This window comes from Cajanus cajan, chromosome 4 (genome assembly GCF_000230855.2).
Source record: "Cajanus cajan strain Asha chromosome 4, NIPB_CcT2T_4, whole genome shotgun sequence".
NCBI classification, from domain to species: domain Eukaryota; kingdom Viridiplantae; phylum Streptophyta; class Magnoliopsida; order Fabales; family Fabaceae; genus Cajanus; species Cajanus cajan.
In genome coordinates, this window is record NC_138520.1 from 76,026,078 (window position 1) to 76,044,152 (window position 18,075).

Below are 18,075 nucleotides of genomic sequence, written 5' to 3' on the forward strand. Positions count from 1 at the left end.
ATAGTTTATATCTTATCTCTAAAGGACCATTTTTTCCTTTTCCCATTTTACCTTTATTTTTCTTTTCGGCATCTCTAGGAACTTGTTTGAGTATTTTCTTTTACCAATTATGATAGGAACAACAAAGGGTTGAACGAGCTAGTGAGGAATTAGACGAAGTTAAAATGTGGTATTATGGTCCTCTTGTGTCCACAACTTGATCATATTATTAGGTAACATATGTCACTTCTCAAGAGCTTGCCAACTAATTTTGTGAACCTACTCTTTATGGTCTTGCTTTTGTCTCCACGTTGAGTCAGAGGCATGAGTTTGAAGGAAGCAAGCTACGTAGGGACAGGTAGTGAGTTCCTATCTGATCAAAAGGACACTCTAGCTGCTGCATGCATCTTCATAAAACCTTGATTGCTTCAAGCCTTCAACAGCAAAATTTCTCAGATAGATACTAATTTCTTCATCAAACTTTTTTTTTTTATGACAGATTGTTCATGAAACTTTTGATATGAAAATTATCGTGTTTTTTTTACCATAATAATACAAACTAATACGAGTCTTGCATTGAAAACCGACAGGGTCGTTAGCAACGTTCCTACTCAACGTTATACGTGCGACAGATATTATATAAATTATGAATGAATATAGTTAAATTCATCGTATGAATACGTTATCAAATATAAACTTTGACGTGAATTTGGTACGTTAAAATTTAATATTTAAACCTCTCAATAGTGGAGCATAAAAAATATTTTAGTCGTAAGATTATATTTAATGAAAAATAAAAATATAATAAAGTATAGTATATTTTCATCTATATATGTACGTATACCTTAATACAAGAGAGAAGAACAATGTAATTTTTGTAATGAAAAGTTACAGAATTTTAACAAAAAAATAAAATAAATAGAGAGTAAATAATCATATTCTTAATTTTGTTAAGAGAAAAGTGTATAATTTAACATAAAAATAAATTAAGGACAATATAATATTTACATATTTTATGAGAGTGGATATATTGTGATATTTACAAACCATTAGAATTTAAACATTCTTTTACCGACTACATTAATTTTTTATTTTTAAATAATGTTTTAACTAGTCTATCTTTTATATTTTAATTATATTTTTCTCAACAAAATAAATCTTTTAGAATTTTCTTAACTAGTTATACGTTATTTAAAAAGCATTCAGTTGTGTGAGATCATGTATATTTGATTTTGGAATCATTTTTCATAATAGGCACGCGTACCCGTACTCTACAGAAAAATCAACCTGCATATTCACAACGAAACTGACAAAAAAAAAACATTACAACAGGCTAAATAGATTTGCTTAAACTTTTATATAAGCACTTTTAGAGAAAAAATAAAATGATTTTTTAAAAGTTAAAATTAACTTATACATATATAAGTGAATTTATAATTTTTTTAGAAAAATTATGAGATAGTTTCTATAAATTAACTTATCATAAACTAATTTTAATTTATTCAAAGCTTATTTCATTTTTTTTTCTTTAGAAGTGTTTTTAATAAGTTTATCCGATAAAACTATAGTTATGGTCTATATGGGTTTTGGTGACTATTGATATCGTATAACAGACCATTAGAGACATTCTCTCTCTATTGGTACAAGTCCAATATGTTTTTTGGATCCAAAATCATACATTTATTTTTTTAATATTATGTTGTTTGAGAACGAGTGACTCGCAAAATGGGTCAGAAGTGATCCAAAATATTTGGATAACAATCAGTTAAGCGTAGCTACAGTGTTCGTAGAATGATCAAATATAATTAAAAAAAAAAAAAAGTAATCTAAAAACTGAAAATTGAATAAGTCAGAAATTAAAAAATAAATAATTTTTTTTATTAAATTAAATTTCAGATTTTATTTTTGAAAACCAATTTAATCTGATCCAAACTTAACTTAAACATATGTATATATTTTTATTTATAAATTTGTGATATCACTCATTTTATATTTTTATTTCTTATATATTTATAAATTATTAAAAAAATTACTTATTTATGAAATATATTTAATTAGAGACAACTTTTAGTTTTTAAGTAAAGGTATATAAATACAATTATCAAGTTATGTAAATTTTGTTACTGTTATGTAAATTTATTTGTAATAGTATATACGCCCTATTCAATGACTTATAAATGGGATATTTCATATTTTAATTTTTTTAATTATATTTATTATGTATCTCACTATTTATTTAATATTTTTTAAAAGAATAAAATAAGACTAAAATCGAAAACCGATCCAATCTAAATCACTTTAAATTGAATTGGTTTGAACGAGATTTTTTTTTGGTAAACTGAATTAAGAAAATCAAAGAGGGTTGAAGCTTGTATTTTATGTGTTGATTGACTTTTCTCAAATTCATGGTATTTATAGTTTAGTGTTTTAGTAGTTTTTCTAGTTTAGTACTATAGGGTTAGGTAAGAGTACTTTTGCTTAAATGAAAACAAAATTTTAGGTTTGGGGAGTTGTTAATTGTCAAATTTTACTTAATTCCATGGTCAATGTTATGTAGTTTTGGCATACCACATTGATTTTGTAATCTTTTCTTCATGTGGTTGATTTTGTAATCTCTTTTCATCGATTTTGTCCCCATCAAAGAACTTTGTAATTATATTTCTCTTTCTCTCTCTTAATTCAACAATAAGATATTGTATAATGCCCTGGTCTTCAATAACCAGATGTTATCTCAACCTTTTATTTCCTAAGGTTAATAACATAATGTTATTGAAGCAATCAAGAAGAGGAAATAAGTTCAGATGTTCTCAACCAATATTATGGTAATGAGATGTTAACAAAGAACAAATTAGTATACCCTTCCTAAGAATTGATGTTTTTAGTGAGCAACATGGGAAATATATGCAATGTTTTGTCAGTAGGAAGAAGAACAAAATTTCATAAAGCACTTTGGTTACTACAGTTGATTTTAATAACGTATTAGTCTAAACCTATGTAAAGACAACAATTATTTTACTTCATGTACAAAAAAAATCAAATCTTTTACATCGGAGACAACTCGGCCAGGAACATTGGTCCAGAGAATTATTATTTGTTTAATAATGTTCCATAGTTCTAGACTTCTAGTCTTTGGATTGATAAATTTGTATTGAGTTTTGCATGATTCTATTGATAAATAAAAACAAGAGATAATATTGCAGTTTCTGGAACATTCAGCAGTTCAGGCATTTGTTTTGTAAATTTAACTTCTAACTTTAGAGTAATGGACAAAAAAAATTTGTTACAAGAAGTTAGAAGCTGGACCCCCCCCCCCCCCCCCCCCCCCGCCCCTTCTCTCCAAAACTAGTTTGGTAAAATGATTTTGAAATTAATACTTTACTAGTTTTTACAATATAAGATGTTAACATCATGAAATAAAAAACCCACCAATGAATTGCAAATGGTTAGACCACGATGCTAATTCTCTTGTAAACAGTCTCAAAATGCATATTGTTATTTTAGATTAAATTGCTTTTATAGGCCTTATTTTACACAAATGTTAAAATAGCTTCCTAAAAATAAAAAACTAATATATATCCCAAAAAACCACAAATGCAAACTACAATTTCTGCAAACAAAACCGAGTGGGTGACACTGTCAACTAGGTAAAATCCCATAGGCTGTCAACTCTTTTTTTTTTTTTCAACAATGACAAAAAAAGTTACATGAATTTTCCAGATAAAACCACATAGTCACCACAATTCCCTTGTAACAATTTCAATTGCTAACTAAATAATAGACTTTGGCTGGGACGATAGAAAGTACAAATTTTTAAAAAAAATACAAATTATTATCTATCTAATAAAACCAAAATCACAGCTCTGCATGTTCAGTGACAACTTTCAAATAAAAACCAATATCAGAACCTTCAAAATCCAAAAAGGTACATGGCTGCTCTTTTTTTTTTTTTTATTTATCGCAGCCACACTAAAAAATATGTTTAGTCACGTGAACTCTAATATGCTACTGCCAAATGCCGAGACTATTGTTCAAGTCATCATTTTCACAACGTAACAGGTACTTCAGCGTTTTTATTATATTTTATCTGCACACACATTAACTTAAGTTGTCTAGTGAGAATTCTGTATTAATGTGGAATTTTAAGTTTAGATCTAAAGATAACTTCAATTGCACATCATAAATCAGTCTGTTCTCTTTTTCCTCAAAGTTGTGCGTATAACATACAAGAATATTAGAATAGGTTGTAATAAAATTAATGATATGCTAATATCAGTGCCAATTGATCATAGAAAGATGTATCACAGGTTCACGGATAACAACCACAACTTAAGAACAGAAAATTCGTCTCAGACTAAAACGAATAATGTCTTCTACCAGATATGAATTTCAAATGGTTTGATACATGATTTTAAAATTGCTGTTCAGGTTTCCTGCAGTTCTACTAACCAATTGTAAGTTTTCATTCAATTGAATTTATTCGTTTGTCATCCAATGAAAAGAGACTTTACATTTGTATATCATGATTCATGATAGGTACAGTCCTTAATAGATTTGGATATTTTTCAATTTAAAATTGGTATATGATGATCGGACAATATTGAAGTGGCAGATAAAGTACCAAAGAAAAATCCAAACTTCTGAACACATCAGTTAAATATTTGATCACTATGGATCTATACTCAAAGTAATAAGCAAGACATACATCAAATCTGTCCTATTGTTTCACATGAAACGCAATGCTTCCATGTGATCTCTACCATCATACAATTATAAAAGAAAGCATCGCCCTATGACGTGTACTTATTGTTTCTAAGCTCGAATCATGACGTAACAAAACAGAATTACAGCTAACAATGCTGCAAATTTAAGCCGAGAATAACATCTATGTTGAAAATAAATACTAGGAAAAATAATGCAGTATATAAATAGGTTCACTTCCAAGTTGTGTGGCTGTTATGCAGTTAACCAAAACTGATTCATGCTTTTGGTTTGCCAGATGCTCCAGCAGGGTTAAGCTCGTCCCAAGCTTCAATCCAAGTGACCATGGCATCGGCCAACTTGTCAAAGTAAGGATCTACCTTGGAAAGCTTTTCCTTGACTTGCTTGGCTAGCTCAACGTAGCACTTCTGAACAGTGGTAGCTTCTTTTGGAAGAATAATGCTCTGGAAGAAGGGGATAATGTCTTCTTGCCAGAATATGCCTTTGTACTCTTTCCTCAGGTTTACAAAAGGGTTGCTGGCCTTGCTGTGAAAGATATAAGGTAGACCGGTCTTGATTCCCAATCCCAAGTGATCACATATTACCTAAACAATCATCATCAAAATATCTCACTTCAGTTATATAAGTATCAATTGATTGTAAAGAATTGGGAAAATAAAAGCCAAGAACAGACCTTGCAGCACCAACCAGCCCACATGTCGTCGTAGCGTCCAATAGGCTGACCGTCACCCATGAGACCAAAGTACATTGCTGCTCCGATGAGATCACGATCAAAGGCCAAGTTCATTCCACACATGGGAAACAAAGTTCCCTTTGGTATGGTCAAAATAGCATCTACATACCTTAAGCATAAATCACAACATTCACAATCAAACTTACATTACATATAAGCTAATGCTTTTGAATTTTTCAAAGGATCACAAGAGTACAAGTAGTACCTGGTGTTCCTCTCAAGAGGCTTCACAAGCTGAGTGGGAGCATCATAGTCTGGGATGTTGAGCCAAAGACCATGAGAAACTGCAGTTGGTACACCTTCGCGGAGACTAAAGGGGTAACCACGAACAAAATCTGCACCTTCTCGGTAAGGTTCATAGAGGGTGTTGAAGAAGTAGGGTGTGGATGGGCAGAGAAGATTTTTTATATGCTGCTCTAGTGCATTAATCTTGTGCCCAGATGGATCATTGGCAACCTAAGTCACAACAAAAAATAATAAATCCTAAAATTTTAAAAGAATGAGTAGAAAGAAATATACATTGATGAAATCCAAAAACTTATTAATATACATGCCTGACAATAAATAAAACCAATGTCAACATCAATACATATAGCTGGAGGACACCTCAAGATCCCATCATTTGCAAATGATTCAATCTATATCATGTTATTATTCACCAGATGCAGACACTAAATCTAATTATAGTTTCAAATTTTCAATCCAACACTGGTTAAGGAGAGTGAAACGGATGACAAACGAAGTTTACATCATGGGCCAACATCCTTGCAGAAAAAATTGACATCACACAATACACAATCAATTTCCCAAGACAATGCCAAACTTTCAAAAATCAGTCTTTTTAGTTCCCACATGTGTCCTTGTTTGGACAAGTATCCTTTTTGTAGATACTCTTGTCTGACACTAATGTGGACAACTCTCCTGACGAAGATTCAACCTTTGATTTGAACTTTAACTCATCACATTGTGTGAGAGATAGACGTCTTCTACTAGACTCAACAGCCGTTGGTTAAAAAATTACTAGTTACAAAGTAACTAACCGGCACTCTGTTTCAAACAGATCAAAAAGCCAAAAAAAAAAAAAAAAAAAAAAAGATCCAATTCATGCAACGGCCAGAAATAGCAGAAGCAGCAGCATCAGTTAGACTCAAACAACAACACAACAAGATCAAAATTTTACATGACTAAGAAAGAGATCAACCATTTCAAACCAAATTCAAGAAACCATGTCATATCAAGATCTAGCCAAGACCAGACTCAGATGGCAAAAACCAAAGAGACCACAATAAAAGGTTGGTGACGAAATTAGGAAAACTCACGAAGCAATCATCATCAATGGTGTAGATGTACTTCTTCTTGGAGACCATGTAGCCAAAGCAACGGCATGCAGAGTCCTTGAAGGAGATGCAACTGGCCTTGGGACCAAGAATCCTGTTGATGTCATTGCGGTTGTAGAGTTCATAGTCAAAGCCTTCAGGGACCTTGATGGTCTTCGAAGGGTCACCATCTTGCACAATGATGAGATGGTAAGGCTGAAAGAAGGGTCTCCACATCTCCAAGAAATCGAGGTTCCTGATGGTGGGGATCACGATGTCAAGTTCATCTTTCAAAAGGGGTGTTGGTGATGCCATGGCACAGAATTCTTGGAATCCAACACAAGGTCTGAGTTTCACAAACACTGCGTGTGTTTTGAAGATGCAGTGGGAGAGAGGGAGTTTGTGGAGAACTATAATATAAACGAGTGGCACGTGCGAGCCCGCTGCTTTCGGCACGAGTTGGGGAGCTTGTAGAGAAACGTGTGTGAATGTTTAAGGTAAGAAGACTCCTTCAACACTTCAAACGTTGGTGGTGTGTGTGAAATGTGTTTTCGTACAATGAGGTGCACACATTGTAACTCGTAATAATAGCAATAATAATTGTGTCTTGTTTTATGTAATGGGTTTAGTGCATATTTATGGGCAGAGATTTGTGAGTATCAAATTTTGTGTAGTTTGCTTCATTTGATAAAAAAAAATATCTTTAACTTGATTATGATGACTACTAGGATGCTAGTGCTACAACCTAAAGTGTGTTTATATTAACTTTCAATTTTCAATTCTAGTAAAATCAATTATAAAATTATGTTGAAAGAAGAAAAAAAAACAAATAATTGTTTTAACTTTTTAATTTGTCATCAAGATTTCAGATGTTAGAATTGATTTAGGAGATATCTAAACACACTAAATACTTAATTAAGAAGAATATTTGATGGCAGATGTTAGCTATTTTTAAAAATGAACCTTGCTATTTTGAGGAATGATTATCAACCCCTGTTTTTTTTTTTTATCACAGACAATTAAGCTCACCAAAAAGAAAAATAAAGCTTAGTTATCAAAATCTAATTTCTTTTTGTTGAAATTAACCAGCCAGAGCAAGATTAAAATTGATGAGGTTAATAGTTCATTAGTAAATAAGTTATATGATAAAAGAAGAACAATGCTCATTCAAAATAATATAAAAATAAAATCTCAGAAGAGCATAATATACGTAACCGAGTTGGTCGATTTTTTAATGTACCACAACAATAACAAATGACAGTTATTGATTTTAAGGCTTGTGATCATCTCATCGCTACTGGAATTAAATTAACCTGAAATAGGATGGTAAAAAAAAACTATATAGTTGATAAATTTTTTTTACAGATATTTCACCGTAATCTTGTAATATTCTTTCTTTTAACGGGAGTGATGCACTTCACATTCGCTTGTGGAGTTTAGAAATATTTTTAATTAAGAAACAATTAAAAGGGTTTATTTATTTTAGTATCATTTAAATATATGTTGATTATATTTGACCAATAAGGCAAATTATTTATGTGAAATTGGAATATATGATTCTCCTTGCATTTGAAATTTATCTTTGAATTGAATTATTTGAGACATGTTTTAAATACAATTTTAAGATATTTTTTTTATTAGAAATCATTTGTACCTTTTGTCAATAATTTTCTTTAAATATTTAATACAGTTACATATTCAAGACTTAAATTTAACATTATTTTTATAAATAAAAAAAATAAAAATAAAAATAAAAAAAGAAGCAAATTTAAGATAATTAAACACCAGTGAATCTGAAACAATCTTACATGCCTTACATTCACTTGTGCGTTAGTAAGATCAACTATATTTAAAATATAATCTGATTTATTAATTTTAATTTTTATATTTATTGCATGGATACATTATGGGTTTAATTGCAGGCGATTTCACGTTAAAAAGGCATGCAAAGTCTAAACTGTGTATCGCTGGAAAAAGAAAAAAAAATCATGTAAGATAATGAGACATGGAAAAAAATAAAAAAGAAACTGAAAAAGAAAAACCCACTGTATTAGTCGATTTTTAAATTAAAATCCCAGTTCGACGACAAATAATTAATAAATAACATTATAAGATGTCTGCGTTGCTATCTAGTTATTTTTCTACTTCTTGTGTGCTTCCTTTGATGGAATTTGTCAATAACGAAGAAAAGTCACCCAATAATCCAACACTCCTCTTTGGCTCTTTCTTTCAATCACGAAAATACATTTTTAGATTAACAAAGATATTTTAATTTTATGTCATGTTCATGAGCTTCATCAAAATATTAGTAAGGTTTTCTTTTCTTTAACCGACACTACAAAAAGAAATTAGGATATTATTAAAAATTATTTTTATCTACATAATATATATATATATAATATTGGTATATTATTAAAAAGTGTAAATATGTACTACAATGATATATATATGTTATTAGATTTTGTTTAAAATCAATACTATAGTTATGTATCATCAAATAAATTTATTTCTACATATATTATATTTGTAATAACATATTTTATATGTAATATTTTTTTTTGTAGTGGGAAGAGTATGGGATTTTTTAATAGCTAAAAAAATGTGATTTTGTATGATAAGGAGAACCTTAGGGTGATGTGGGTGGGTCAAATTGGTAGTTACAAAAATAGGCAACCTATGAAGTTGTTTGAAAGTGATCTATCTCAAACTCTATTAGCTTTCTTTTCCATTCAATTTCCACTACAACTAGTCAGAATTGTTTGTCATGATTTTGCATTCCCCCTTCTCACGCGGCGAAGACCATTCTTATCTTTTTAACTTTTCTTCTTCACCTTCATGGTTGGAAGAACGTCAAGTGATTTAAACCCTAAACCCAAAAACAAGAAGCCAAATGTAATGGATTCATGGGATGGGTGAGCAAAGGCCTAAGGTAATGTAATAATATTCCGCACAACATAAATAACAATAAAAAGTATGCATTGAATTTATTTATAATAAACTTCAAAGTATACTATTTATTACATATCTTGGTCTTAAATAAAGAAGTATTATAAGATATTCAAACTAACGTAAACATTGTAAAATTTAATGACTGTTTGTAAAATTAAGGTTTAAAAGATCTTAAAATATTTTTAATTGAATGAGATTTTATATTTTGAGTTAATATTTTTATTAATATTAAAATAAAAATAAAAATCTGAATACGAATTCTTTAAATAAAAATGCAGATATAAATATTAAAGGGTGAGAGAGTTGAGAGGTAAAGCATGCATGAATATGTGTCTTTTGATGCGGAGAGAATGGCGGAAAAGGGAACTGGAATGCGTATGCAATTAGGGACTTCCACGTTCCATTCCTTCTTTGCGTAGATTTAGATGAATTCATCTTGATGCTACAAATGTATATTTATATCAAAATCTCTCATTAAATTTCTCATTCGTTAATTCAACTGTTCATAACACACTGTATATAAATAAAAGCTTCTTTTCAGATGAAATGGAATATCTTATGCCTTAAGTCTTTTTTTGTTTTTTAATAAAGTGACCCATTGCATCTTCTACCTTAAGTTAAAATGCATGTATTATTAAAATCAAAACTATATATATATATTTTTTAAAAACTTTAATTAAATAAGAAGTTTATTTTTATCAATCGGCACAAAATTATTTCATTTTAGTCAATAATTTTAAGTTTTAAAATATACAATTGCATTAAATATATATAGAGAGAAAATTATGTTGTTTTTAATAATTATATCCGATTCAAAGATAAGTATTTTTTTAAATAAATATATGTGTTCTAACTAAATAAAAAATATTTAACCTGTGTAATCAATTTAGGTTTATAGTAGAATTTCATAGTAATCTCATAAATTTTGATCATTTAAATTATCTATGAGAGTAGTCTTTAATTTAAAAGTTAGAAATACTTGAAGTTTTTTTGTCGTTCTTCAACGATGTATTTGGAGTAAAAACTTATTTGTAAACGTAATTTGTCAGAATAAATTTTTAAAAAAAATCTTAATAAACCGTTAAAATAAATTTGAAAGCTCTTAAAAAAGACAAAAAAAAATTCATAAAATCAAGAGTTATTCTAAATATCTTCTAATTATATATAGTTCGACTGCAAGTACTGAGGTGGTTTTATTTTATGAAAAGGAAAAAGCCTCACAAAATATAAAACCTCCATTTTTAAAAATAATCTGATATGAAATATAAATTATCAACTATTCATCTAAAATAATTATTAAAAAAAAAACACTGTTGCGTATAAAAATCCAATGCATGTATCAAGTAGATGATTATAATGCCTTTTTTTTTTCCCTTCAATTTGATCATATAGTTTTCTTCTTCTTTTTTTTGTTAACTTTCACATCATTTGAGTTTTTTTTTAAGGTAAAGTCACATTCACATCATTTGAGATTAATTAAGTTCTTCGAATAATATAATATACAAACCCTCTACTTAAAGTTATCGTCATCCTAAAATCTAAAAAATTTTAATATAGGAGGTTTCAATGAAAAATAATAATATTATTATGCTAACATGTAAAGGATGACTGTATTTAAAGATACCTAGTCTAACAATAGAAGGTGAAAGAGATGAATAGATATTATTGACAAATAAATTTGGTAAAAGAAAGCTAAAAGAGATAGCTGAGTAACCCACTACGAATATGATGTGCCTATTTGGTTAATTTTGAACTAAGTAGCTAAATTATTTACATAATGGAGTTCAGGATTTGTACTTCCTTTGGTTGACAATGTCAGGTGAACAAACAACATATTCGGCAGATTTGGTGGGAATTGCATCTTCTTTGACCAGAGAAGAACAAAACAAAGCATTTTAATTTCATCACTCATTTATTGAGTTAGGCAATTTTTCAGTCTAATAAATGGTATTAGGCCACTCACCACGCAACCCCTCTTAGAGTTTACTTTTTTTTTTCTTTCTCTTTTTGGTCAATGTCTTCACATTTACTTAAAAATTACGATTGCCTAAAATATCACATTCATCCAGTGGATCCATTCCGCAACTGTACTTTTGGGCTCATGCCAAGTTCTCTTTTTTTTTTTTTTGTGGGGGTGTCATTGGGTCAAGAACCTAATTCAATAACAACAAATAGACTTAAAAACCAACATCTATTTTTTGTATTTTGTTGACCAAACTCACAGGCCCACGTTTGAAAGCCCAATAGTGGAATCACTGTAAATGGGTCAATCCACTTTCAGTGTGTGGAAGTAAAATTGAGTACCCCAATACACAAAATGCTTGAAATGGCCATAGGTTTTTTACTGCAGCTAGATTTAGCATAGACACCTGTTTCAGTAAAAATGAAGGCAATTGAAGCATCGAGACTTGTGAATAATATTTAAATTGTTCGTGGTATTGAAATTTATAATTAAAATACTAAAGTCTAGAAAGATAAAAGGCAATTAAACCAAAGTTTTGCAAATTTAAGAATCATGGTAGGTAAAATTGATTTTCGTTAATGTCATTTTACATCATAATCTTATAAAATATTTTTAATTTAAATCTTCAACTTTGTAACTCAGATTTTAACTTACAAAATTTCAATTAACTTATAAGCTTAATTTTATCAATTAAACCCCAAATTCTATCAGAACATGATCGAGTCCCGACCTCTTTAGCCTTTGGTCCAACTGAGTCCTGACATATGAATTGATAGACAGACTTAACATAGGTTTCGAATTCTGAGCCCAAAACCTTTCAGCCAGGCCCATGTCCACCAAGTGTCATCACTTTAAGGGGAAAGAAGCATCCTAGAGTGTAGCATTCTAGGCTCTAGCTTAGACCAAAGCGTGTCCTAGTCTGGTCCACAACACAAATGAATACAGTAATATACTCCCAAAGGCTTACTGATTAAGCATGGGCTAGGCCTCATAGTACTGAGAACCCAGGCCTATTTACCAGTGCCTGACTTACATGCCTCAAATATCCTTCACGCCCCCACATCGGAATGTGTATTAGTATTAGCATTAAATGCTCCTCAAATTTCAAAAAGCAAGAAAAAAAGGAATCACACAAGAAATAGAAAGAAGCTAATTTCATTGATTTTTCTACTTGTTAGAGCATATATCATACAAAAGAACCCTACTATTTCCTATATCTCATTACTGTACATACACATGGCCTAGTTAGTATAAGATGAGACCCTAATGTGCAGTCCATTTGGTGCCACAACTCTAGGGAATTTCATTAGTTTATCCCCTCCTACTTCTTCCCACCTGCAATCAACATTAAATATCTGACATCACTGTTTTGCAAGTGTTTTTGGACGTTGAATTGGTAAACAAATCAACTCTCTCACCTGTATCTAGTTACAAAGTAGTGTAAGAAAGTGGAAATTTCTGCTATCCCCAACTCCTTCCCAGGACATTGTCTGGTGCCTCCCCCAAATATCAAGAAGTGGCTTTGTGACTCTAGACTGTTACCCTGCATTTTGCGGTTGCTCATTAATTTGCAAGCCTTTTGTGTTAAAAAAAGAAAATATGTATAGGTTGTTTTACAAACCAGCCATCTCCAAGGGTTGAATGCAAGTGGATCATGATACAGAAAAGGATCATAATTGATCTCTCTAGTATATACATATATCCTCCACCCTTTAGGAATCAAATAGCCTGAAAGCATGTACAAAAGCTCCAATAAGCCTCTTGATTGCAACAACATGCTAGTAACATATACTATATAAAAAATAATAATAATAAAAATTAAAAAAGTGAACATGTTTTATAAAATCCATAAATGGACCCTTCCTCATTTAAACCATCTATGACCAAAGCATATTAAAAATTCAAAGTAATGATAATAGCCAAGAGGAATTTGGGGGAAAAGCATCTTTTTTCCGGAAAACTTGTTATATACTAATGGAATAGTGGAATGATCTGGTTGTGAAGTTTAGCTGATAGGCAATAGTACCATGTGTCCAAATACACTATCCTAGGGATAAATTTATTTACCGGTTACTTTCTAACAAGTTTCATTGATGCTGAAAAAGTGACTGAAAGAAGCCCCCAAAAGTCAAAAAAACGGCTTCTTGAGCCCATAAACATAAATAGAACAAAAGCTAGAGACATACAACCCACCGTTTAGTTCCATGTCATGAGTTGTTTTTCTTAGAACCCCATTAACTATTGTAGCTAATCTCGAGGTCTCAAAAATCACCTGCAAAAAACACAGATGGCACATAACATCAAAATTGTGATCAAAGAAAAAAATTTAATCTGAGTAAGTTTAAATGAAAAGATAGAAGAATCATACCGCACGAGTAAACCTCATTGATTTGAGATCATTACAATCAATTGGATCCTCTGGCTTTTTCCTTTCTCTTATGGCAAAGTGCTCTTTCTGTATTCAGTGTGATCACTGTCAGAACAGACAATGCAATAAAGCAAGAGCAAGATACCTAAAGAAGCATGAGAATTTTTGCACTCACTCTGATTTCTTCAAGAACTTTGGGATGGTCGTGGAGGTACTTCACGGCCATCATTGATGTAGTTGAAACAGTTTCATAACCAGAATACATAATTGTAATAATTAGATCAATGATTTCCTCATCACTTAGTTTGTATCGATTTCCATCTCTATTCATCAAGCAACCAAGCATGTCCACGTGTGCATTTTGTGATGTTTTCCTTTCCTCTAGCAACTGACTCAAAATGCTGATAATACTCTTCCTTGCCTGCAAGACACATTAAAGTACATGTATCAATGTACAATTGAAGAAATGAAGTTGCAATAAAATGTAATATGTTTTGAGTGTAGCATGTAAAATTGATTTTGAAGTAGACATTTAGAATCCAAAATAAATTTCCCAATATGAGGCCAATCATATAAACATTAATTAAATCACTTTAGTGTAATTATAAAAACTCCAACTTGATTCAAAACATGCACAATATCATGCACCAATGGGAAAAGATCGACGACCATATACCTGCAATCCACGGCGATAATTAGTGCCAGGAAGATCAATTGGCAAAGAGAGAGTTCCCAAAACTAGTTTAAAGAACTCTGTCATGAAGGGTTGAGATATTGAGCTGGATTCCATGCCAGCAATCTGCTTCAGGGAAGAGAGAAATGCCATCTGTTCCAAAATTTGAGAATTTGCAATTATGTTAAAAACTTTTCCAGTTTTGTTAGTTCAAGTATTTGGATTTCAATTAACAGTGGTACAAACCTCTTTAGTTTTGTCTTGGATGTTTATGACTTTGTTATCCCAATGACTCAAGTGGGTTCTCATGAACTCATCAATTTTTGGTAAAAGCTGATCTCTGATCAAGGTGGGGCTAATGATGGAAAGCAGTGCTCCTCTCATGTACTTGTGAGTGGAGCCATGAACAGCTGCAATATTGCGTTTGCCTAAGATATCTAACATGGATTGTGGGTACCCAGGAACAAGCCCTTTAGATTCATTCATGAGTATGTATCTATTTATCTCCGGATCCATGGATACAATGGTAGGACACCCCAGGATGTGGGATTTGAAAAAACTGCCATACCTGCCATCCACAAAAGGGAAGAAAAAAAGTTGTAATCATAACCAATGGGGTAAAAAACCCAAACGTACATGAATGAACAGTATTTACCTCGCCCCCAGTTTAACTAGATTCAGGAAAATAGACTAAGATAATGTTTTATCCAACAGGCATGTTTTTTTTTTTTCATGTTATCTTATTACACTTTTTTACAACAATCTCTACAACCTTTTTTTTCACATCTCCATCACATCAATTATATTTCTCTCTGTTCAAAAAAAAAAAAAATAGTTGTACATATCCAATTTCTCTTATTCATTTACGAAAGTTGATGATGTGAATGTCATTCATTAGAGACAGTGAGGGTTTATCTTTCCCTGGATCTTCATGTCTATGACTTATGACCCTACACACTTTCCTCTTCTCTTCCATCCCAGAATTACAAGAGAGGAGAGTGGTCTTTAGTTTTACACTCCAACAACGCTGATTGGCATCTCTAAAACTACTTCATGAATAAACAATCACAAACTTTTCCACATGAAAATGCAAGATGGTAGGCCTATTACCTACCATAACCTTAATTACCGTGACAAATCACAGTGGCATGCAGGGGATGCTGATGAAGCAGGTTTCAATAAGGAAAATGCTAAAACATGTGAATAGGCTATAAACCATGTGAAAAACTTTTAACGAAGCAACTTCCCCACTTACACAAATGAACAGAACAAGACTTATTTGAACACATGCACATAACTATGAAGAAACACATATGAAGAAGTTACCTCGCCCTCTTGTTCTTCATGAAGTTTGGGCCTTGCTTAAGAAACTCAGTTGTCTCCCCAAAAACAGGCCACCCCATTGTGCCAGAAGGCAAGCCTTTCCTCCTATACCTTACTTCATTCCACTTCAAGAGAACAGAGCAAAAACAGAGCACCAAGACAACACCACCAAGAATTTCCATGAACAAAGCCATTGGTGCTCCCAAATAGAGACTTGGAGATAGCAACAACAAGTGTTCACATACACACATATATATAGGCCCTTGAGCTACCATTTGCACATAACAAGAATAGCTATGTAGACAAAAACCGCCACTCTATAGGGTAGTGGCATCCCCTGTTGTAGGCCTTGGACTTGGAGATTAAAAAATTAAAAAGTGAAGCTTTAAAGAAAAAAAAATGGATTTTGGAGATTATAGGAGTGGAAAAAGGAGTTGGCTTTTGGAAAGGATTTCAGGGGAGTGCACAACTCAACTCAACAGACATTAGAAGTATACAATGATTTGTGTGTAAAAAATACAGATTTTAAGCAAGAAACCTTTGTTGCCTTTATAGAAGGAAGAGAAGAAATGAAGTGAGGGTCGGTTGGAAGGATGTTGATTGATGATTGTTCAATGAAGCCTATAACAGTAAATTATTTACTGCACCATTTCTTTTTGTAATAAGGTCTTGGATTTTTATTTTTTATTTTTAGTGCATTATGATTTGGGTTTCCATCAGCTGGATTTTTTTTAAATTTTAAGATTATTGTTATTATGATTGTTTAATCTCTATATCCTTACTAATTTTTTATTTTAATTCTTATATTTAAAAATTTATGTTAATTTTCCTTTAATTTTTGTATTTAAAAGTTATACGTTTAAGTCTTTATATAAGTTTTTTTATTTAATTTTAGTTTCTGTTATTAGTTTTTTTATAGGTTTCTTTTATTAGTTATAACTAAAAATATCATAAAGACTAAAACATAAAAAAATTAAAATAAAAAAAAAAGAGTTAAGTATAGGAACTGAAATGAAAAATTGATGCAAATATAAAGATCGAACAATTAACTAAATTTAAAATAATTAATAAATTTATTAAACTAAATAATATATATGATAATGATATGATAAATTTATTAATTATTACTATGACTATTTTTAAAAAAATACTTATGTGGTTTTTTATTTATTTTGTTTAGTTATTGTAATTTTTTATTGATATGCATCGTGACAACTACACTACATAAAAATTAAACTCAACTTAATATAGATGTACACCTATAATTAGATGACACTAATTATTTTCTAATTAAATTCTTTCAATTGTTTTTTTTTTAAGTAATACAAGTGTCTAGTGAATGTGTGATGTGAGAGTAGGAAAAGTTGGCTCCCATCAAATACTAACTAGTAAGTAGTAACTAGACATTTGTACTGGAGCTGTGGGAGTGGGACTGTAATTCCTAGAGAATTATTCATCTGTGCTCTTCACTTTTTGGACTGTTCAGGCTTGTGCCCTTCCCCAATGCCTCAATTACCAAACAAGTACAGCCAGATCAGTCTCAATCATGTCCATGCAAAAAAATTAGTATTAGATGTAATGTATCACATAAATCATAATCAATCAAAGATAAGCCTTAACGAATATAAAGTTCCATTACAAATTGTTACATTTACACTCACAAAACACACGATATAAATTCTGAGATTATAAATTTCGCATCTTATGAGAGAGTATATAATTATGGACGGTGTGAATTATTCTATCTCAATTATGTGATTCAATTGCCCATTGTCCAATAAAGATAAGTAAGAATCCAGCATTTGCAGCTAAATAGATAAGTGCTTAATTTTCTGCTACTCAAATTAATGAGAAAGATGAATGTGAGATACATATTTTCTAACATATTTAATAGGTTAAAAAGTATTGAAAATTATAAAATTATAAGAGAAGTTTATTAAATAAGACGTAAAACTTATTAAATTTTTGTAGTTTTTAGTGAATTTTAATTAATTAAAGAAAATGTGTTCTAGCAATTATGGAACAGAAAATGAACATTCGGATGTTGCCATG

General features: G+C 30.8%; 2 protein-coding genes across 3 annotated transcripts; both read right to left on the reverse strand.

The window, feature by feature from the left end:
• Window positions 1-4,625: 4,625 nt before the first annotated feature.
• LOC109813296 (UDP-arabinopyranose mutase 2) lies at window positions 4,626-7,155 on the reverse strand. Its single transcript, XM_020377463.3, has 4 exons — window positions 6,751-7,155; window positions 5,637-5,887; window positions 5,372-5,540; window positions 4,626-5,282 (listed from the first exon to the last, which is right to left on the reverse strand). The coding sequence occupies exons 1-4, from the start codon at window positions 7,060-7,062 to the stop codon at window positions 4,956-4,958; spliced, it is 1,059 nt and encodes a 352-aa protein (XP_020233052.1). The 5' UTR covers window positions 7,063-7,155; the 3' UTR covers window positions 4,626-4,955.
• A 5,643-nt stretch (window positions 7,156-12,798) lies between these two features.
• LOC109813276 (cytochrome P450 85A) lies at window positions 12,799-16,618 on the reverse strand. Of its 2 annotated transcripts, XM_020377446.3 has the most exons (9): window positions 16,027-16,613; window positions 14,947-15,268; window positions 14,704-14,853; window positions 14,203-14,448; window positions 14,028-14,114; window positions 13,853-13,931; window positions 13,281-13,387; window positions 13,078-13,202; window positions 12,799-12,994 (listed from the first exon to the last, which is right to left on the reverse strand). In XM_020377446.3, exons 1-9 carry the CDS (start codon window positions 16,296-16,298, stop codon window positions 12,901-12,903), a joined length of 1,482 nt encoding a protein of 493 aa, XP_020233035.1. In that variant the 5' UTR covers window positions 16,299-16,613; the 3' UTR covers window positions 12,799-12,900. The 2 variants fall into 2 exon arrangements, with proteins under 2 accessions (XP_020233035.1, XP_020233034.1); XM_020377445.3 differs by having other exon boundaries at window positions 13,078-13,387; window positions 16,027-16,618.
• Between the last annotated feature and the right edge of the window lie 1,457 nt (window positions 16,619-18,075).